Genomic DNA, 24,825 nt, shown 5'->3' with positions numbered 1-24,825 from the left:
CATAAGTGCAATCCTTATCTAAAGATCTATTAAAACATAAAAAGCGACAAAAGCGCTGGACCGATTTTATTTAAATTATGATACTTTAGTATAGATAGAATATGAAGGAAGCTTGAAAAACTAGATATGAGAGACTTGGTCTTCCCTTCTGTTCTCAAGATGACATTTGATACTTTAATAGACAAATTTAAACTACAATTACGCTTTTGAACGTGGTGGATGCTAGCTTGGAAACGATAGTATCATTTACTTGCAAAATATTTAAAAAAAACTTAAGCCACTTAACAGTATCTGGTTAACGATAATGTAAGTAATTTTGATGTTAAAAACTATTTCATAAAAAGCAAGCTATGCCACTCGGTTTCATACGTGTTATATTTATCACGTGTAATTGCTGTCAACATTCAAAAAATGCTACTGATAGTTTCTTGACCTAATAACATTTTTATTTGGTGGACCCGGATGGACCCAGGATTCGAACCCACGCCCACCACTTAAGCCACGACGCAGTCCATACTTAAATATTATGAGTGAACAGGCAAATGCATCTGATTTTGTTATGATGTGACATGCTCAAAATTAAAGATAAAAAACTTCGATTCAAAAAGCATTTATATTACCAGTAAAACCTGGCGTTTTCCTTTCTTTTTATATATAAACTGTAATGGCAATCAGTTGAACGATAGAAAATAATGTGTGGCAGCGCCACCTAGTGGCGACAAGAAACAGAATAGAATAAGAACCGTGAAAAAATACATTCTTACGAGTATATGTGCCACCGTATGGACACTAAAGAAATAACCTCGTTGATAATACCAGCCGTTAGCAAAATGTTTTTTTTATTGGTGACAGTTACGGGACGTTAGGTGTTCGACTGCCTTTATTTTCAATGCAAATATCTTCATGATTAATTTATATGTGTAAGCGCTATCCAAGTCTATTAATATCAACTATATGTTTTGTTTGTAGGATAACCTTTCTCAATAAATTAATTATCTAACGCAAAAATAGTTTCCCAAATTGGACTAGTAGTTCCTGAGATTATAATGTTCAAACATACAGACTATCCTGCTTTACAATATTGGTGTAAATAAGGTTAAGTTATATGCAATAAGCTTTTAACTTTTTCCATTAAGCCCTACTTAGTTACTTAAAGTTTATACGTTTTAAAAGCTTCCTACATGCTTAAAAAATCATAACTTAAAAGTACACGTCGAATACAATGTTATCATAACATTTTATATTGGATTAACATTTTGTAGTTAGGAAATGTTCCGATTTTTTTTTATCGAATACGAAGGCGGACGAGCATATGGGCCACCTGATGGTAAGTGGTGACCAACGCCCATAGACATTGGCATTGTAAGAAATGTTAACCATCGCTTACATAGCCAATGCGCCACCAACCTTGGGAACTAAGATATTATGTCCCTTGTGCCTGTAATTACACTGGCTCTCTCACCCTTCAAACCGAAATACAACAATACCAAGTAATGCTGTTTTCCGGTAGAATATCTGATGAGAGGGTAGTTGTTGGTAGTTACCCAGACAAGCTTGCACAAAACCCTGCCACCAGTTAAATAGATAATATTTAGACACTTACTTAAATAATTATGATAATGAGTTTATGTTTGTTACGCTTAAACTCTTAACTAAATCGATAATCATGTCTGTTTATTGTTAACGGTACAGAAAAGGACATACACATAACACCTTCCTCCTCTCCCGCAGCCTCGTGCGGATGAAACTGCGGTCGGACAATATTTTATAATTTTACCCTTTAATTAGGTAACTTTTAGTCCAAAAAGTTACTTTTAGTACGTGGAACGGATTTCTGCCTATATTACCCATATTTTGAGCCTTATAGTTTCAAGTGTAAAGCCAGTGTAATATACAAGAGATTTTATCTTAGTTCCATTTGGTTGGTGGCGCATGATTTGGATGGAATGAATACATCTCACAATGTCAATGCTTATAGTCGGTGATGAGCGCTTGCTATCAGCTCTTTCATTTCTCAGTCTACCTATATTAATTAAAAATTTATTGTACCATAATCACCATTCAATTTTTTTTTATTACGCTACTGACATACCAAAATACCAGTAATACCCGCTTATTAATATTCCAATTTATTTTACAATTAAGCGTAATGTTTAATATAAAACAGCTACGATAACCATAAATATATAAATAGTTACAGACAATTTTGAATACGTAATAAATAGAATCAAAAACGAATCGATTAAAGATACAATATAAAACCTCTTTGTTGTATACCTACACAGAGAAAGATAATGAAAGAATTCGATCCAACTCAATCAAGGTACAATTTGATCAAGCATCAATAATTACATAATTGGCTCCTCTCTTTTATTTATAAATGTTTATATATGTCAGATACATATGTATTTTTTACTTAATTACAGCTTTTTTATAAACAAATAATTGATTAATTTACATGATAAATATTTTTAAAAACGAATATCTATATTTTGTGTCGTATAAAAGGCAAAATATACTATATACATGAGCTGAGCAGCGGTTTTCGGTTTCCGGTTCACTACCCTGGTATACGTCATCATCATCCTGTAGTCCACTGCTGGACATAGGTCTTTCCGATGGCTCAGAGCTTGATCTTCAGCTCTCAATTTTCATTGCCCTTAACATGAGCGCCACCTTTGCCAGTTTTGCCCGTAATCACTGCTCTGGGCTTGGTGAACGCAGAGCGTAGCTCGTAGCACAGATGGTGCTGCCCGTCATCGGTCTGCAGTATTTAGCCTAGATGGATTGGTTATACCGTCATTAGTCGATCGCCAGAGCCTCGTATGTTAATCGGACGATAAACGTCCACATCATACTGGCAAGCATTAATTTAATGTAGTTAATTCATGTTTATATGTCACTTGGTCACATGATATATAAAAGTACATACTTATTTATGAAAAATATATTTTATTTATTTCTATATTCCTGATATATTCATTATCCTCTTCTCTATGTTCATGTTAACTGTTGTCTATAAGAGATTGCATAAGCGATTCCAAAAATAATCAATGCCTTTATCACTATCTTAAATAAGTTTACCGTTTAATTATTTTACTCTTCTTTGGTGTGCTAGGAGACATCTCTTCAAGAAATAAGCATGCCTTTTATAAGTACTCTCATGATATGTTTTTCTATTTATAATTTTTACGACGTATAATAAAGTATTAATTAAAATAAATAAGTTTATTTATTTTTACGCAATAATTATATATATATATATAATCGTAACAGTTTTATGTCTAATTTTATAAAATATTTATTTATAAAGTGCTTATAAGGCATATATATATATATATACATATATAGTATATATATATATATACGATTTAAAAGTAAATTTAAAGCGCCAAGAAATTTTCAAGTAAACACATGTTAATTATTTACAATTAAAATCACATATATTATGTATATATTCGTTTAAGTACAAGTAATAAATAAAAGCTGGTTTTAAAAGTTATAAAACTTGATCTATAGAATTGGATTAAGCTTATACTTAACACCAAACACGGAACTTATATGTAATAATTCTATGAAATAAATTGAAATGATTGGAAAGAAGTTTTTCGTTAATCCCTTACGCTTGTTTCCAATACTTCCTTATGTGAAAAATATAATCTGATTGACTATTAATGTCATTTCTTCCAAACGAATTTTGTTCACGGTGGCCATTTTCAAAAGAGACTAGCCTTGTCCAGTCTTACCCTCAATATTATAAGCAAAGTGCTGGCTTATTATAAATTATTACCATGTTAATTAGGTTTATTTTTGCGTGTACAGCCAACCCCAGTTTTATGCCTAGGCCTACAAGGCCTCAGCCATAAACCGTTCCGGAATGTGAGGCCAGAAATGTCGAAGGGCCTAGCCTTGGAGTTCGGGCTACAGCTCATAATAGAACGCGATGATGTCCTTCTGTCCGATTTCGGCCAGCCATTTACGCAGTGTAATTAGTTTGCAGAGAGATTGTTTAAACAACGCTATGTCTTCTTCTTTCGAATGTCAAATCAATAATGACATAAAGAGAGAAGTGAGTGTTTAACTAAACAGCCGCTTCGCAACTTTTATAAATAAGATCGTGGAATATTATGCATATGTCAGATTAAAACATACCGAATTGCAATAAAGGGAGGATTTTTTACAATATTCGCTTGTTTTTTTTTTTGTAAGATCATCTTTAAATAGTTATACCTACTTAGTAGTCAAATGGACTTCGTTTTGAAATATTCATCCATAGATTTTTCCAGTAGAACATACAATAAAACTACAGCGCCTGATAAAATCTGCTACTTTCAAAAACTTTTTAGACGGATTTAACTCATTGCAACCTTTGAACTTATATAGATTTATTTATTTATTCTTTAAGGAATATATGCAGTTATATTTTGCTTATATATAACTAATTGCCTCGTGGATTTATGGCTCGCTTAGACTTCGACTTTGAATAAAAAACATTTTTCGATGTATATTAATTCGATATTCTGGCAAATTGTGAACTGATTTTAATAATTCTTCTTAAATTAAATACATTATGCATAAATTTAGACTCATCCCATATAAAAATTAAAAAAAAAAACAACTGTCCCCTTGAGGGTTTAATGAGAGTAGAAAATTAAATTAATTGTGATTTAAATCGAATTGAATTATTTAATTTATGTTATATTAAATGCACAAACATATTTTTATTGCCGGTGGATTTTCTGGTATATAATATATAATTTTATATTTTGTATTCATGATAAGTACCAAAATTTTGAGTTGAGGGGTTTTAAGGGGAGGGGAAACGCTTATATATTTATTTAGAATAAAATAAACTAAATATACAAAATAAATTTTACTGATCAATAAACAAAATATGTATTATTTGTATTATTATTATGACGATATATGTATTATTATGACGAGCTGGTTGGCGTAGTTGGTAGATACTTGCCTTTTACGCCGAAGGTTGTGGGTTCGATTCCCACCCAGGACAGACATTTGTGTGCATGAACATGTCTGTTTGTCCTGAGTCTGGGTGTAATTATCTATATAAGTATGTATTTACAAAAGAAAAGTAGTATATGTAGTATATCGGTTGTCTGGTTTCCATAGCACAAGCTTTGTATAAGCTTAATTTGGGATCACATGGCCGTGTGTGAAAAATGTCCCAGGATATTATTATTATTATTATTATTTATTAAATTTAATAATTCTAGTAAATCTATTAATAAGTTCCCGAGTGTATAAATAAATAAATATCGATAGGTCATACAAAATAACGAGAGATAAAAAGAACCTTTGAACTCGGTTAAAATACTAAGGACTGTCAGATGTAAAACAGAATCAATAACGTCTTAACTTCACTACCGCTATAATTATATTAATTGCGTAATTAATGAAAAAATGTATCGTCTAATTCAATCATCTTTTATTTCTTGTTAAAATTAAAATTATAAATAGCCCCGGCAAAAATCAATTAAATCGTGAATTGGTTTTTTAGTTAAATAATAAAGCTGCTGACAGACAATATAATTATTTAAATAGACTTTTAAAGAATTGATTTATTGAATAATCGATAGTTAAATTTAAGTAATGTTATTTAATTTAGATTAATTATATAAATACATGAAAAAATGACTTGGATCTTAATCAAAGGTACAACTACAAGCGCCAAGGAGTTTTCGTAAACTTATTTTCGTTTTTATCAGTTAATTTATCCTCTATCAATTATTTATATTAAGCATTCATTTTTCAGTTTATAGTGTGACGTTTAACAAATATGTTTTATTTGATTTTGTTTTGCATTTCGTTTCCACCTTGAACTTTTACTCAAATGAGATCACCAGAAGTGCACCTTACAAAATTGACTTACATGCGGACATATATATATGAATTATATAATTTCATGCACCTATTAAATATAAAAAATGTCTTGTTTTGTAATTACTTATGATTAATTTATAAATGGAAACTGTTTTGGTTTATGAATTGTTTTATATTTTTTATTTTATTGTAATTATTTCACTGTTTGTTTCCTGTACACTAAATAAATAAATATAATAGAATAGTAAAACTTTACTAATATATACTTCATATATCACATAATTTAGCTTCAAATAAGATATAAATAAAACAATGAACGTGCCAGGGGTTTTGGGAAGGGATTTTGGAAACATAAAGTCATATGAGTTAAATTACTATGTGAATTATAAATGTATGTAACATTCAGACAAAGTCCTACAACTGAATTAAGTTAATTTTATTTATGTATCCTATTATTAACCCTTTTATTGAAATCGGCTAAAAATAAAATTTAGGGAATCTTAATTATTGGCAAATATTTGGACTTTTCGAAACCGTGCCTTAATAATATAATTATAAAATAAAGAATCGTTTGTAACCGGCCTAATGCCTAATGTTTTATTGAATTTGACCTTTTCAACAGTTTTGTGTGAAACGGAACTGGTTATATGTAAGTGATCACGAATTATTCAGGCAATTTGCCATTAATGAATAGTTTTAATCTAACATATGATTAGTTTTTACCCAACTAAAGCTACTAAGCTGTGTTACCCATATAATTAATATAATTAGGAGTAGATTGGCGAATCGTAAAGCTTTTATTGCATTGATTATAAATAGTTGGTAATTAGTTAAACAATGCTGTCTTCTTCTTTCGAATGTCAAATCAATAATGTCAGAAAGAGAGAGATCTGTGTTTAACTAAACAGCCCAGTGGCTGTTTAGTTAAACACGCATGCAACGTTTATATCTAAGGACGTTAAATATAAAATAATTATTTTTAAAAGCTGAATGTTATGTTCCATTTTTAAAACTTTAAAGGAATCACTAATGTGTAATATACCTGTCGAATTAAGCTGCTACTTGCTTATTTATAAACGTTATGTAGCGGGTGATTAGTTAAACAATGCTTTGTCACCTTTTTTCAAACGTCAAATCAATAATGATTGAAAGAGACGAGCAATGTTCGAAAGTTAGGCCGTTAGTATTTTTACAATTTAATGTATGTAAGTATTTAACGTATCATGACATAACGTTTGAAAGGCTTATAAAAGTACTAGTATTATAGATATACAAAGTCTCAAGTCATAGAATAGCTACTTAAATGTATTTTGCGTGCAAATATGCAAAGATTTGATTTACGATTTTGCTAATGGAGACGATATTCCAAGATTGTGACTCATAAGGCATGTAATTTAAATCCTAGCCAAGCTGTAACGATCAGTGACTGATGGAATCGGAGCTATGACTTCAAGTCAAATGAAATATATTAAATTAAATTTCACAAACAGATAAATGATATTAGTTATCATTGTGACATATCTATGAAATAGATAACTGGCTGGCGATACATAAAAAATTGTAACAGATTTCTTTTACACACTAAGGAAGCATTATTGAAAATTTAAAGGTAGGACCTTGTGCAAGATCGTCTGGGTAGGTACCACCCACTCATCAGATATTCTACCGCAAAACAGCAGTACTTGGTATTGTTGTGTTCCGATTTGAAGGGTGAGTGGGGCAGTGTAATTACAAGCACAAGGGACATAACATCTTAGTTCCAAAGATTGGTAGGTACCACCCACTCATCAGGTATTCTACCGCAAAACAGCAGTTCTTGGTATTTTTGTGTTCCGATTTGAAGGGTGAGTGGGCCAGTGTAATTACAAGCACAAGGGACATAACATCTTAGTTCCAAAGATTGGTGGCGCATTGGCGATGTAAGCGTTGGTTATCATTTTTTACAATGCCAATGTCTATAGGGTGTTGATGACCACTTACCTACGCCTTACTTACCTATAATATATAAAAAAAAGCTTCAAGACTGCTGCTGGGTTGGAGCAGCGTACTGTGATAAGATCCAAGTCTTTTATAAGCCAGTATGATATAGACAATTAAGCCAGTCCAGGTGTCCAGCCTGGTAGACCGATGGCCTGAAAAGATGGCGTGACGCAGCTGTTAACGTGGCGATGATGACGTAACAAATTCCCGTACTTAGCAATTCATTATCAACGTGTTATGCCACTACCTACTTAATAGTAAATAAATGTGGGAGTTTGCACGTTTGTTACATCATCCGCCCAAACCGACGAAACGAAATCAATTAATCTTTAAATCTACGTTTACATTAATAAATATTAATATAGTACATATAATATATGTAATCATTCCAAACATGGTTTTCATACATTTAATTATACATTTATTATTCTATACATTATACGTCCTAATCGATAAATTGTATAATTGTTCAAAAAAAGGTTTTTTAGTCTCATAAATAATGTATAGCCATTTAGAAGTAGCGGAGAATAATTTTCTCAGTTTCTCGGAGCTTAATGTGCGTTCGTGACGACTTGGTGTGTCTTCGTGATTAGGGACTACACACACTTTATCGCAATTATTTGAAAGTTTCAGTTTATAGACATTTATTCCTCAAAAAGATAATACATTCACTTACATGAGAAAAATTGCAATTTTAAAGAAAATATTATGCAAGTGGTTCGTCGTTCTTTTAATATTAATAATCTTGTGAAAGTAATATAATATTAAGTAAGAAATATAATACTAATCTCATTATAAAAAAAGTAATGTCGTTACGAGTATATAAAAAAGAAAATAATAATTAAATTGGCAAACAATACGTTGGTAGTAGGTGTGTACATAATTAAAATTCAAAATAAGTCTTTATAACATGTTGTGCTAATTTGGATTTAAACATTTGCATTGAGTTACAATTTTTAATTATTGGAGATAATTTGTTTTTTACCGTAGTTTGTTCGAGTCTTCGGAAGCAAAAACCAACTAATTCAGCGACAACTTCGCTTTTCTACTTCGTTTTTAAATGTGAATGCCAAGTCAGTATGGAGAGAAACTTTTATTAGTTGTGTATTAATATGCAAATATTGTATATACTTGTTACAATAGAAATACAAATACAAATATTTATATATAATTGTTTAATATTCATAATTTTAGTGTGTATAAATTTTTGTAGTGGGTGTTAAATCAGATACAGACAAACAGATATCTTTCATTGGCTTTTTCTTGTAGTGTAACGCAAATAATTGTTAATGGCATGTGTGATTTTATTGATTTATTTTACTATTTTTATTATTATAATAAGCTTACTATTTTTTTCTGTCCTTGATTATATAATAAGATTATTACATGTAGATTTTTCGATTGATAAAAAAGTGTAACAACAGAGTTATTGTGCCTTTAAGAGCCTACTTGAATAAAGTAGTTTGGTCTTGATTGGTTAAAAAATATTATAGATTACATTCAAAATCAAAAAAATCTAAATCTTCTTTGTTGTTTACTATTATAACAATCATAAGAAAAGTATATTAATGTTATTAATAAAAGTATTTTATTTTATTAAAAATAATTTCTATAACTACCAATTTTGATACTCCACAAGCGGTTGTGAAACATCAAAATTGATAGTTAGGTGTCCTGTGGTAGTCACATTTTTGTACCTCTCCATGGGGACGAATGAAGTCTCATTGATGTATCAAAATATTTGTAATCTGATAATGTTGGCATAAGCAGACTGAAAGACAACATTTTCATATATTATTTACTATATACGTTTACGGTAACATGTCATTTTTAAAATAACTACTACGAAGATAAAGATCTTATTAAATTTTAGATACGTATAAGAAACGAAATAATTTAAGTAAAATAATCTTTGACCAAAAAAATAATATTCTAGAACAATCATTTTATCGTTCTGATAAATTTTATAAAAATAACGTAAGCATACGATATTAAAAACTGTAATTTTTTTTGTATATTTTAACTACTTGAAACACCTTATTAAATATATGCTAAAATATTACTAGCGTTTTTCTAAGCTTTCGTCTGTGATTTTTCAGAATCGATATGACATAGAAACCTTCAAGAAAAATTCGTACTCATTCTTTAAAAGTCGCACTTGCAGGCGCTCCGGTGCTACAGGTCCATGGGAGATGTTAGTGACTTTCCATTAGGTGAGTCACCTGTCTGTTTGCCCCTTTTTTAAATATTTTATAGTCGATAAATACGAAAAAAAACAATTTCAATTGGTATGACGTCATCATTTTATCACATCAAATAACACAATAGTTAAAAATAAAATCAAAATGATGAAAATAGAATAGAATAAAATACATTGAATACTTAAGTATATGTAAATAGCAGGATTAATATTGTCGTGTTGCAAGTTAGAAAGGTGAGTGTGTCAGTGTTAAAACTGGCAGAAACGACATTGCAATTACTAACAATTTTACACAGACATAATATTCCAAAACTACTAATGTATCAATATCATATTAATGTCAGTTTGCTTACTTATTAATAATAATAAAAAATCGCGAACACATCGTGCGTACAAATGCGGACAAATGTAAGTCCTCCAACGCTCATCTTCATACCATTTATAGCATCACATTTCATACTAAACATGGTCGACTTGCCGAGCCATGTACACCGAGATGCGTGAGGTCAGATGAATCTTCCTTTAGATCTGTTTGAACTAGATAGATAATCTTATGTAACTTGTTAAGGCATATGGTAGTGATGTGTATTGGAGCCTTGTGGCCATTTACGGTTTTACGATTTTCATATCACGTAGTAATTGTATATTTTATTATATACTAGAAAACCACGCGGCTTTGCCGGTGTTAATGCTCTCAGAGTAATAACTTAGAAAGAAGCAGTCATTTTGAAATCACAGACTGACACTTTAATTTTATGTATTTGTATAGATAAATAAGTCTAAAATAATGGAAAACAAAGATACGTACGATCACTTTACTTTACTTTATACTTTATTGAACACCGCAAAGAGAAAAATACAAAACATGCTTTTTTTTTTTTTTATATGTCCGGGATGGCAAATGACTCTACTCCACCTGATGGTAAGTGGTAGTAAAGTCCAAACGCGACGACGGCCAGTACAGTCGGGAAGAATGTTCTGTACTAGCCGTCACCGCCTTGCCGGCCCGCAAGATGTCTCTTCACGCCTCGTTTGAAGGAACCCGGGTTGTAAGAGGAGGGGAACACGTGAGCTGGTAAGGAATTCCATTTTTTGGCAGTGCGACAAAGAAAGGAGTTGAAATATATGTATAAATTAAAAAATATATATTTGTTAACCTATTTCATATAAAGCACATTTAGAAAAGGAACTAAAAACGATTAGAACTAATAGAAATTGATACCTACTGGTGGTAGGGCTTTGTGCAAGCTCGTCTGGGTAGGTACCACCCACTCATCAGATATTCTACCGCAAAACAGCAATACTTGATATTGTTGTGTTCCGGTTTGAAGGGTGAGTGAGCCAGTGTAATTACAGGCACAAGGGACATAAAATCTTAGTTCCCAAGGTTGGTGGCGCATTGGCTATAAGCGATGGTTGACATTTCTTACAATGCCAATGTCTAAGGGCGTTTGGTGACCACTTCCCATCAGGTGGCCCATATGCTCGTCCACCTTCCTATTCTATAAAAAAAAAAAAATATCTTCCTATCATAAAGGTTGGTTAAAAAAAGTCTCTATATCTGTATACTGTCAGCTTGAAACTAATAAATAAAGGCGGTTTTATTTTACTCGATGACAAAGCGGATGCCCTCCAGTCATTACAAGTACAAGCTATTATTAATCGAGACACCAATCCACTCATACTTTAGTCTACAAATATGTATGATTTAATATGATTATAATAATAATGACTCAATTATTTCCATTAACTACATACCTCTGACATAGAATATGAAATTTTTTAGAAATGGCATAAAAACTTACAATATAAATTTAAAAGTTTTAAACCTTTTCAAAACACTAATTTTGTACAGAATTATTAATGTTATGGTCAGTAGCTATGTCTATGGATATATATTATGACAATTTAAAACCTGGTGACCATCTTTAAGTCTCGCATATTATCGATAAAAATTTATATTTTTTTAATTTTGAATGGTCCTCAAATGGTACAGCTTTCCCACTTGTAAATGTACGAAACGTACGTAATATTGTTGTGTTTTGTGTTAAGGTGAGTGCGCTAGAGTTTTTACAGGTACGAGGGTCATAGCTTCTTAGTTCCACTAATTGGTGGCGCATTGGCGATGTAAGGAATATTTCAAATATCATACAAAGCTAATATCTACGGTCGTGGGAAGCCATTTACCATCAAGTGGCCCTTTTGCCAGTGCTCCAACTTATTAATAATGGAAAAAAATATATATACCAATCCTTAAGCGTAGGCTTACACCGTAGGTCGTAAGCTTACTGTCATTTCAAGCCTTTGTTTTCAAATTAAACGTGTTTAGTGTTTGATATCATTTCTATTATACTTTCAGTTCTCAGCTAATTGCGATGATGATGACTACGAGAGCAATTATTAGAAGTATATAACAATTTATATGTACATAGTTATTTATTATTACAATATAGGCTTAAAATAGACCTGTCAAACAGAGCTGTTAAAATAATAATCGAATATTTGTTTGTCGCTGTTATTTTATCTTAAATCAATGTGAATAATTTAATCAGCTTAGGAATAACAGTTCGCTTAAGAATATAATATACGAAATGCCGAAATAGCCATGTGGTTAGAATATGGGAATTTTAACCGAAAATTTGGGGTTCAAACCTGAGCAAGTTTATACAATCGACTCGTGTACAGAATCATTCTAGTTATACTATTACTTGTTAATATGGTTGATCCACAGTGGCTCGGAGATAAGGATCTTAACCGATGATTCAAACCCGTGCACGCACCACTTTAATCTAGTTGCAAGCTTATTAGGCCACAGATCCCCAGAACAGTGATCCTAGATCCTAAAACCTGGGTCGGACCAATAAAAATTTATCGCATTAATTTTATTGACATCGAATTATGAGAGTGAGAGAATAAAGTGCACTTGTATTTTGACACATTCCTGTGCACTATAATATATACATGTATAATAATTAGTCTCCTTTAAGAGTGGCAGAAGCAGCCGTAATTGTTCAGGACGACGTCGATATTGGTCTAGAGAACTATGATTTTTTGAAACTTATTATGTATTACATTAAATGGAAAAATGTTGCTTAAAATATAATCAGCATTAATTTATATTAAAACCTTGGCGCCTAAATCACTTAATCGTTTCTGCTTTAAATATTTTCCTAAGCGTGTAAAGAATAATCATTCACGGTCCTAGTAATCTCGCTTCCTAGTAAGGTTGGTGGTATTAGGCGTAATTACAGTAATAACGTTGCAGAATTAGACAGAATGCAATTTGTCTTAATCTAGACTAGACTATGATTAAGGTTGACTATGAAAATGCTGAATATTAAAGAAAATATTTGAATCTTATTTATTACTTTATTACAGCTACATATATGAGATTCCTTTATTGCTACAAACCAAACAAATTTCAAACCGCCATTTTGTCGGTGGGCGGAAATTCATTAATTTATTATTGGCGCGACTTGTTATTTGTTGAATGTTTTCAATTGTGTTATTTGAATTTTTAAGCATAATTGAGAGCAATTTACATCAATTTGTATGATCGGTGTTCTATTTTTATAAAATCAAGGTTTAAAAGAAATTCGATGTGTTTATAAAATCAGTTTCAGTAGTTGCTAAATATGTACATATTGTACAAAAGTCAGACTTAGGCTTTAGCGTATACGGTAAAAGTATTATCTACCAGTCAAACTAGGTAAGGAAGTGTAAATTAAATTAATACTAAAAACATATAAAAAAAGCTTTTAAATTTATACAAAATTTACGAGTCAATGCTGTTGAGAACTTCCTTCGTATGGACCTAAGCGTTAGTCATCAGAATCAGGTCATAATTCCATAAAAATACATTGTAATCGGAACCGGAATCAATATTTAATTTATTTACACCCTTAAATTTAAATTAAATTAAACACATACGGCGTGTATGTGTTTAATTTAATTTAAACCACTTTATATTTTTATTATTTCTTACTACTCACTTTATACATTTATTTTTCTTTTTTTGTTCATATAATCGGGAGCCCGATGTCTTGTAGAACGTTTTATCTATTGCAAGCACCATCTTCACATTATTTAGTTAGTATTTAAATGTTATACATCAATTTGTAAACTTTTTGTGAATAAATAAATAAAACATTATTATTATTGGTTTGTGGTTCCGAATCATCTTGCAAGACAAAACTACAAGATTTCTTTCTATCGACAGTATCACGGCGAGTGCTCTGAGGAATTATTCTCTCTAATTCCTGCTTCCCTCTTCGTTCTTAAGTCCACGCAAGCTGGTTCTCGATGTCACCGCCTAACTGTGACATCAATTCCATCGCGAACAAAGAAATTTGGCAACTTTCCTTCTTTGTCGCACTTCCAAAAAATGGAATTCCTTACCAGCTCACGTGTTCCCCTCCTCTTACAACCCGGGTTCCTTCAAACGAGGCGTGAAGAGGCATCTTGCGGGCTGGCAAGGCGAAGGCGGATGCACTAGCCAGTGCAGAACGTTTTTCCCGTCTGTACTGGCCGTCATCGCATTTGGACTCTACTACCACTTACCATCAGGTGGAGTAGAGTCATTTGCCCTCCCGGCGAATATATAAAGAAAAAGTAAGTTATATAACATTTCAGAAAATAAAATTCAGGAAACCAACGATTTTTTTACATTGAAATGGAGAACTTCTATACAAAGTGTCATCCCCAATTCCACCATCTTAGTTGATATTTTTTTAAAACACTGTTATAGCAATCAATACTCATAAACAGAACTCTTAATAGTTATTATTTTATTTCTACTTTACTAAAAAATTACGAACTCCCATACAAACTTTTATCTTATGTTTTTCCTCTTAGCTGATGAATTTTCAAAAAAGCTTTAAGGGCAGTCTTTTACTCTTTAACATAAGTCTTATAATCTATTTCAGAAATGACAACATCCATGCAAACCCTTATCCCCCATTTTTTTTATAGAATAGGAAGGCAGACGAGCATATGGGCCACCTGGTGGTAAGTGGTCACAAACGCCTATAGACATTGGCATGTAAGAAATGATAACCATCGCTTACATCACCAATGCGCCACCAACCTTGGGAACTAAGATGTTATGTCCCTTGTGCCTGTAATTACTCTGGCTCACTCACCCTTCAAACCGGAACACAACAATACCAAGTACTGCTGTTTTGCGGTAGAAAATCTGATGAGTGGGTGGTACCTACCCAGACGAGCGTGCACAAAGCTCTACCACCAGTAAATTTATACCACCATTTAATACCCTTAGGAGATTATTTTTGAAAAATCCTTTCTTATTGCTTAAATACGTTCCATAAGGAATTTCTGTACTAAATTTCAGCGTCTAAAAAATGCAAAACGCTGGGTCTCAAACTAGAATGAAATTTAGCACAGAATTTGGGCTTAGGTTTACTGCATGGTATGTCAGTCATTCGTTCTAAAATATTATTAAATATAAATTTTATATATAACAAATACATTTGTGACTGATCGAGAGTAATCTATCGAAGAGCATTTATATAATAAAATTTTGGTCCTATCATTAGCCAAATATAAACATTAATAACAATTATTATACAAGTTTTTATACATCTTACGTTTTTATTTTAGTATGTTAAAAGTCCCACATTGTTACTTATTTCGCTGTCGCAGCGACACAAAGTGGCCCTTGGTGTTTGTATGCACCATTTTTTATCAGTTTTCAGACAACACATCTGATCCTGTATCCTTATTATTTTATTTTTTGGTACAGCTGATGTTTTAAAATAAAACTGTTATAGTTTTCATAACTATTTTTATCTGTAGTTAAAAGTGATATAATATTCTTGATTATTGAGATTGTGCCATTTTATTTCTTTACCAACCAATCAAAAAAGATGTTTTCTCGATTTTCCGTTTTTTTTAAAGATTTTATATTGTCCATTACGATTCTATTATATCAATTTTAATATCATAATATTATTGTAAAGTTTTTATTTAGTTGTATTTTGCCGCTAGATGGAGTTTCAGCTAAACTTATAACTATAAAATATGGTTATAAAAATTTAGTTAAACTTACTCAATTACTCTTAAAAATCGAAGTAACACATTTGAACACATAACAAATAACAAGTCACGCTAATAATTAATTAACTACTTTACTTTTCTGTCCACCAACAAAATGGCGGCTTTAAATTAGCGCGCGTCTTTTTTAACAACGCTTTTGTATTGATCAATGAATCTCGTTACTATATATTTTATCCCGCTGTGTTTCTTTCGCCAGTTCTTTCAGGTATGAGGTGTTTATTTCCGAATCGGTTGTAGATTTATGACAATCAATAAGTAAGTGTAACGCTTCTATATTGAATAAAGATTTTTTACTTTGACTTTGACTATATATGTATATAGATTATAAAAGCACATTGTAATTTTTAATTTTTTTAACGAGTAAATAAAAAATGATAAATTTGCTTTACAACTTTAATTCATTACGTATCATATTTACAATTTGTTATAAACTAATGTTCATTATTTTTTTTATACATTTTTATCAACTTATTTCTAGAACTGTCCATTTACATAGCCTTTTAAAATCTAGAGCTTATATGTAAAATTATTTAACAAGAAATGAAATGTAAGAGTGCAGAATGTTATTTGAGATCATTAATGAAGATGAGAGGGAAAAGACTCTGTAAATAGACTAATGAGTATTGAGTAGGTGCATGGCAGTGCAAAGCCAAGTTCTTTGATACTGCCTAGCATTTATACAGGGCATAACATAAACGATTCACAGCGTTATTCGTTGTTTTTCATTATCAACAGAGGGCGCTAAAAATAAAATAACAATTTATCTTCACGGAAAATTATTAGCTAAGTTTTTGTGATCACGAAATATGATGTTTTTTTTGTTGTCGTTATCCAGTGAGAAAATTCGGTGGTTTTCATATTTTCCATTATATTTCAAAGGATTTCTATGTATTTCAAAGGATTCGTTTAAGATAAAACTGAGCTAATATATTTCATTGTCCCTCGTTTAGTAGCGGTATCCGGATTGGGAGTTGAAGTTGCCGTTGCCAGAGCCTCGGGGTCCAGCGTTGGGGGCCAGGTATTGACGAGAAGCAGCACCATTGAATGCGGATGAGCCACCGAAGCTTGAACTACCAGTGGAGCCACCGAAAGCTGAGCTACCCGAAGAGCCACTGAAGGCGGAGGAACCACCAGCAGAGCCACCGAAGCCGCGAGCGGGAGCGCCATATTGGTTTGATGGTGAAGAGTATCCTCCTTGACCAGAATATGAACCAGCTCCAGCGCCAGCGCCTTCTCCGCGGTATGAACCTGGGAAAACATAACATTTAAAATAAGTAAATTTAATCGCTAAGAAACTTTGTCAGATGTACATAAAAAAACAAAGGGTCGCGGGTGAACCCGCGAGTGGAGACAATTATTAAGTTAAATAAAAAAAACATGTTTACGTCCATATTGTCAATGTTTTTGATATTTCTTTAAGTTTTTTTTTTATTTAACAATGAAAAGGTTTTGACCAGCTAAGCCTTATTTTTCCTATAAAATAACTCGAAAATTATTGGATAGAAAAAAAAAATCACATAAGCAATGTAGAAAATAATCTACTAAATTGATTTTTTCAAACAAAAATTGGAATTTCAAACAATGTATCTTATAATTTGTGATGTGAAATCTCACTTTTATTAACCTTGAATTAAGGTCGAATTTCAACTAACGGCTAACCATTATTTATTATAAATATACCTTTTAAATGGTTGATGGCAAGTTTAAAGTATTTTAAATTGCAACATGTCTATTTCATTCACACGCACGTATGATCTAAATTGCCAAGATGATTACGTTGGAGCTCCTAAGTCGATAAACGATTTAATAAAAAAAACTCTATTAATATTATAATGTATGCAATTTTGTCATATGTTTTTATAGTATTTATATAAAGCATTTTATAATGTATTGAATGGTAGTTTAATTACAACATAAATAATAATTATTGAATCACATAAATCGATCATATTCCAGATTGTAACTTTGTTCTTTAATGTAAAATAAGATTATAAACTTTGGATATGTGAACGAAGTATTTGACTTTCTCTCAAAAGACAATATAAAACAATTGATTAAAATTGAAAATCTGTACTCATAAATATTTCACACGTTCTATACGAGATACTGTCATTTTTTTAGTACCGTAACCGTACCGTAACAGCCTGTGAATGTCCCACTGCTGGGCTAAAGGCCTTCTCTCCTCTTTTTGAGGAGAAGGTTTGGAGCTTATTCCACCACGCTGCTCCAACGCGGGTTGGTGGAAATATTAACATAACATTTTTTTAGTAATTATTGTGAAAAGTAGGGAAAGAACCTTAAATCATTTGAAACTCTCTGTACCCTAGAATATATATGTATGTAGCTAATAAAAAATCACCCACAGTCGATACCATAACTTATAAAATTACTATCGTCTGTATTTAGTAGTATAATAACTGTAATTTATCAAAGAATTATATATTTCCTGACGTGCTGGCTTGTTAAATATTTGTACGATATTAATATACTCATATAACATTACCCGCACGTTTACTGGCCCCACCGTACAGTCTCTTCCGAAAGCTATTCAAGGTTGCGATCGGAAACAATTCCGATATACAAGTCGTAAGCGGCGACCTTTGCAAGATTCACACCTTTTACTTAACTAGAGCAACATTCAGTTAAAGTTTTATACCATCCCTTACAAGGATCTTTGGTTCTATATGTATCTATAATTATATATAATATTATGTATGATTTGAACCAGTAATCTTCGAAGATTCACGTGTAACCACCGGGCCATCTCGTCTCATTGTTCTGTGCGGAATTAAATTGATTTTCAGAAACGTTTCAAAACGTTCCCAGCGTAATATTTCAATTAGATATTATACAATCTTTATTATACATTAGCGAGAGATTATAACATTGGTTGAGAGCTTGCATAAAGGATTTGACCCGGTTAAAAATTGTAAGACTTTCATGTAATTATAATTGCGTTTACATTAAAATAGATTTAAGTTGAATGAGTTTTGTAAAACTGTGATATTTTTATCATTATAAATGACTTTGTCTATTACGCTTAACTATTTTTTTTTAGTAAACCGATAATCATGAAATTTTACATACACGGTGTCAGATACAGAAATAGACATAAGGTACCCCTCTCCCCTAACAAGCGGGTGACGCCGCTAGTGAAAATTAGTTATTTATAAAATAAAAGCAGCTATCGCATATAAAAAATAAGATGTATAAACCAATGATTAGTATACTTCTTAACCGTAGATCGCGGGTTCAATGCGGGTAAGTACATAGCATTACATTTTCTTTTTATTTCAACATGCGATAGTGATAGATTAATATACAACATAAAATCTTAGTTCCAGAAGCTTGTGGCGCATTGGCGATGTAAGCGATGGTTAACATTTCTTACTATGTCAGTGTCTATGGACGTTGGTGACCACTTAACATCAGCTGGCCCATATGTTCGTCCGCATTCCTATTCTACAAAAAAATAACCCTTCTCTTTCTATTACTACTATTTATTCTTACTATTACCAATATAATAAATTCGAAATGGTTGTATCGACCTCTATTACTAATGATACAAATAACGACTGATATTCGCAACTAAACCTATACAGATAACATTGCATTCATATAAAGAAAAATTAACCTCGTTCATAATCGTAAAATGTCGATAACAATTCATATCGAATATCAAATAATAGCCTGACGATCGTTCAGATTATTTCTTCAGAAGAAGTTGAGCTCGCAATGACCATTGAACAAATGTGAGAAATATTCAAAGCGAATGATTTAACATGTGACGCGTAAGATAACCCTCTTTGTTAACGGTTCCCATACGTTCCTTGTTACGTTGAACAAACTTTGTCACGAGATGATTGCATCTTAGGATTAACAAAACGGACGTGTTGAAATCGTTTCAACTTTATTGTGAGTTAAACGTTACAATTATATTGTGAATATAATCTCGATAATATGATAATAAAGTAATTAAGTGTATTCCACAAGATTGTTGCTCATATCGTTTCTGAAAATCGCAGGTTCAATCTTTGGACCATTATTATTCCTTTTAAAAATATTTTAAAGCGCATTTATTTTAAATATAATATTATAGTTCATCACGTACGCCGTTCATTTTACCTTTTGTAGACCTATCAAGTAAACATGGCGTTACAAAATATGGCAGCGCATCTCATTTCGCAAACGGTCATAATGCGAATTCTCATGCAGCAATATTAGAATTACTCTACCAGCCCTTAATTTCCAAACGCATTCATTGCGAAATAAAACATTGTAACTAGAATTTGCAAATCTAGTATAGAAGGTATGTGATGAAAATCTGCAATCTATTTTGGACACAGAAGAAATATTTCATCATATTTGTCAATATGATTTAATCTAAGCTCAATCACCAATAACGTGATTGTCATAAATTGTTATATGAAAGTAATCGTTGTTCAGTCAGCTCTACGATCCCGATTAAAATGTAGTAACATTACATTAAAGATTATAATAATGTTGCATCTCCAGTAAGCACACTATTTATCTATCATACTTTATATAATATGACGTTTAGAAATAAATTTATAAATCGAACTGTTTCAAAGACTGACTGCTTAATGATTTCATTAAACAAAACAGATCTTTCGTAACGTCATTTGCTATTTGACAAATAATTAGAAAATTACAATAAACGGATTGATATTCGGAACTTGCACGTTCATATCACGATTTTGTCTATTATTAAGATCAGTAAATAGATCGTCCGCTCCCATACCTTCACTTTAAGGAATAACCTTTTTAAAGGATGTGAGCACATCGGTGCTGTTCGCCACGCCTTGAACGCGGATAGTGGTCACGACGCCAATATTCTAACGATTTGTGATATGAATGACTGACGTAATGCTCACGATATTCAAAACTAGTTCTATGTCTTGGAGCATTTTTATTAAAGATTATATATTTCAGATCGTTACATAATATAGAAGTTTTAATATACAAGGTATCAGGCGATTTTTTTTTAAATTCTGTTCTACATTTCTTCATAGATGTTTCAAAGCTAAATTAGGATATCTAAAGCTGTCTTAGTGATTAGCAGTTGTAATACTTAGATACTTAAAGTTCGACCTCTGCACTACCTGCCCCAGATAGGTTCCTAACGATTACGCGAACTGTTGCAACTGGATGTGTCTTCCATCACATTTTATATCTGTTTGTGACCTTATTTACTGACAAGTTATAGACTCTCAGTTTCAGTTAGTTTTCTAATTATCTAGATATATATATTTATAGATAAAATTAATTGATTTTAAATGTTCAACTAAAAAATCTTTTATATTACATGAAACATGAGAGCCTAAATCGGAAAAAAATATATTATATATTTAAGTAATTTTTAGTCTCGTTTGAATAAAAATCATTGTTACTTTATAAATTACTGATGGAACAACAGCAAGACTATGAGATTATTCACTATACTTGGTTGAAATAACTCCAATCTTTATATATCAGTTGTCCACTTAGTGATTTTAGTGAATACAACTGACAAACCGAAAAGTTTTATTTGCACCAAACTAAAAGCACGTTTACTTTTTTTGTATCATCAAACAGGTGAGCGCTTTTTGTACATCAAGCTAAAACCTATGTACGTCTTATTTCATAATTATTGAACCAATAAATTATATAATCAGACAAAAAAGTTGTTACCATACATCGCTATTAAAATTACCTAACTTATAGCAGAGAACCTATGAAAAAAATATATTCTAAAGGTTGAAAAACTAATGTCTATCAACGAACTTGAATATTTCTTACTGATATAATAATTTTGTAAGTGTGTGTTTTGTCTTATTTTTGGGTGCCAATCATGGCTATATTTGAAAATAGTTTGAAAGTAAATTTAAAAATTAAGCCATATGCAGTTTTTTTTTATTTAACAGGAATGTGGACTGGCGAATGGGCAACTTGATGGTATCTGTTTACCACCCCTATATATATTATAGGTAGAATATCCCATGATTGGGTGGAACCTAACCTGACGTACTTACACAAAGCCCTACTACTAAGTGAAGAACAGTATTATTTATTTAAGACTAAGCTATATTTTAAGAGGTGAAAGACTTACCATCATCAATGATACCAGCAGCCTCATCACGGGCGTTCTGCTCCAGGGATTTCAAGATAGCCTCAGGGATGGGAGGAGGAGTTGGCAGATGGGCACCACGTGGCTGGTAGCCATTTTCATCGGCTGTGTAAGTGATGCTGTAGTCTTGGCCATCATCACCCTTGTAAGCAAAGCTGCCTTGAGATTGAACACCATTGGTTGCTACTCCAGACGCATCAGCTCTGATACCATTGGAAGTTTCAAAATCGTAAGAAAATCCTTCGGCCGTGACTTCGTTGTTCAATCTCAGAATCTGGGCATTAGCGTCAGCTGAGTTGCTCCTGCCTCCGAAACCCCCTTGATAAGAGCCAGCACCAGCTCCTGAGCCTGCTCCTCCTGCTCCGAAACCAGCACCGTTTCCGAACCCACCGGCGCCAGCTCCGCCGTAACCACCGGCACCGGCACCACCGAACCCACTACCGCCTGCTCCGCCTTTACCGAAACCTGATCCGAAACCACCAGCTCCGGCTCCAGATCCCGCACCATAACCTGCACCTGCGCCTCCTCTAGGAGGGAGGTAGGCATTGTCAAGACGGGCTGCTGAGCAGGCACCGAGGATAGCAGCAACTACTAACTGCAATTGAAGAAATACTTTATTACCAATTTTGACCTCGAATTCTTAACTTACTATAATATTAGATAAATAATTAGTTTTATATTTAATAAAAAGATAAGAGAAAATAAGTTTTTTGTTCTATACATATATCGCTTTATTTCTATGGTAAAAGTTATATAACGAATCTAAGTTATTTTCTACGAAAGGTCGAGGTCCATAAATGTCAATAAGCTTAAATGTTAAAGACTTAAGCATTTCGTATTGTTCTTACTTCGTAAAATACATCCTAGACAATAAGTTCGTGAAAAGTTAATATTTATGCAGGTAATTGTTAGCAAGAAAAACTATTTTTTCTTGAAATTTCCAGATTAGAGGTAGTAAAAATACCTAAACCTTCGTTAACCCGTAATCATAACTATTGTCAGTTATTTGAAATTCAATTTTTATGATAACATGAAATTTCTGTCTAATTAAAGTTTGCAATTAAAACTAGAAATACTGAGAAAATAGCGATGAAAAACATAATTTAATTTAACCTTCAAAATTAGTTTACACGCTTATATATTAGCACTGACATGCTAGAGAATTGCTAAGGAAGTCACACTAAAATAGTCTAAGGAACAGACTTATTTACAGGATATTTTAAAATATATTTTTGGAGGGCAATTATTATGAATTTAAATTTAAGGACCCTTATAAGAGCTTCGAAATCAAAAATTTCAATGGCTAGATTCCCTCAGGAATATAATTAAAATTATATATAATAAATATAATAATATTCAAATAAATCCAAAATAACCAACACTTAACCTTCGAAACAATGGAATCCATATCGACCGGATTCCTCGTTATAAAGAAATTAATATTTTCATAAACTCACCAGTTTCATATTGAAATAATATTTTCAATGGTGCGTCTTGGATGGTTGGCGATGAACTGTGCTCTGCTTTGATGATCTGATGGTTATATACCTTTTTGGCTTAGAATGCTTGATGAAAATGGTATCACGGCCGTACACAGCGCATCGCGGCAGTGAGGTCTCCCTTATAGAATGTAGCGAGTAAGGGACGATTTCTGCCATATGTTATACATTTTTGGTAGCAAGTGAATATTAATTATTATTATTTTTTATTAAGTGTTTTAAATAATAATTGTTTTTTAAATATTTAAATATTTCGTATTGTTTTTTTAACTTAATCTTTCATTGATGTCAGCGAAAGTTTCAAGTGTATGTTTGAAGGATTTTGAATTTTATTTTGTTATACATACATTATAATACATAAATATTTTATTATTATTTTACTTTTATTCTAAATATATTTTAACAATTAATGATTAAATCTTATGATTGTACTTAAGTTAAATTTCAAACTTAAATAATAATAAGCTTAAGTAGATATTACAAAACATCGATCAATGCAATATAATTGTATGTATATTCTATTGCAATAGAAAAAGATTAACATATATTCATATAAGCCTTTATTTAACTGTGTTAAATAATATTTCGAAATCGTAACATTAAAAATTGCATGGATGACTTAAATATAACTTGAACTTGGATGTTTCACGCACATACACAAAGAAACTTACTCACTTATGACTTGTGAGTCATGAGGGGTGTAGGTTTAATTCTCTAGTATTGCTATTTAGTGATTATTGTTAAAATTTTAATATTGTATGTATGAAATTATGTTTGTTATTCGTGCCGATTGTAATAAAACTTTTTACAGTTATTATTGGAGCTTATTTGAAGGAACGCAACTATAATACCAACAGTCGTATGGTTCAATTACTCAAAAATGTTTTTGTATTTCTTTCTGTTTTAAGCTATATATTAGCAATGAGCTAAATAAACTTAATTGATATATACTAATATTATAAATGCGAAAGTAATTCTTTTTGTCTGTTACACATTCATAGCTTACTCACTAAACCGATTTTGATGAAATTTTATATGAGTACTTTTTTATCTAATATCTCTCTAAATGCGGAAGAAGCTGAAGCCGAGAAATAATTGTA

General features: G+C 31.7%; 1 protein-coding gene across 1 annotated transcript; it reads right to left on the bottom strand.

Annotated features, from left to right (window-relative positions):
• Nucleotides 1–16,478: 16,478 nt before the first annotated feature.
• Nucleotides 16,479–23,734, bottom strand: LOC126775005 (pupal cuticle protein 36-like). Its single transcript, XM_050496716.1, has 3 exons — nucleotides 23,684–23,734; nucleotides 22,209–22,821; nucleotides 16,479–17,347 (listed from the first exon to the last, which is right to left on the bottom strand). Exons 1-3 carry the CDS (start codon nucleotides 23,690–23,692, stop codon nucleotides 17,046–17,048), a joined length of 924 nt encoding a protein of 307 aa, XP_050352673.1. The 5' UTR covers nucleotides 23,693–23,734; the 3' UTR covers nucleotides 16,479–17,045.
• Nucleotides 23,735–24,825: the final 1,091 nt, after the last annotated feature.

Source organism: Nymphalis io, chromosome 17 (assembly GCF_905147045.1).
Source record: "Nymphalis io chromosome 17, ilAglIoxx1.1, whole genome shotgun sequence".
NCBI lineage: Eukaryota > Metazoa > Arthropoda > Insecta > Lepidoptera > Nymphalidae > Nymphalis > Nymphalis io.
Note: the sequence above shows the minus strand (reverse complement) of the source record. Positions and strands in the feature narration are given on the sequence as shown.

Coding starts and splice junctions, on each gene's coding strand:
- LOC126775005 (XM_050496716.1), bottom strand. Junction 17,348..22,208: donor TGCTGGTATCATTGATGATG/GTAAGTCTTTCA, acceptor ATGTTTTCCCAG/GTTCATACCGCGGAGAAGGC.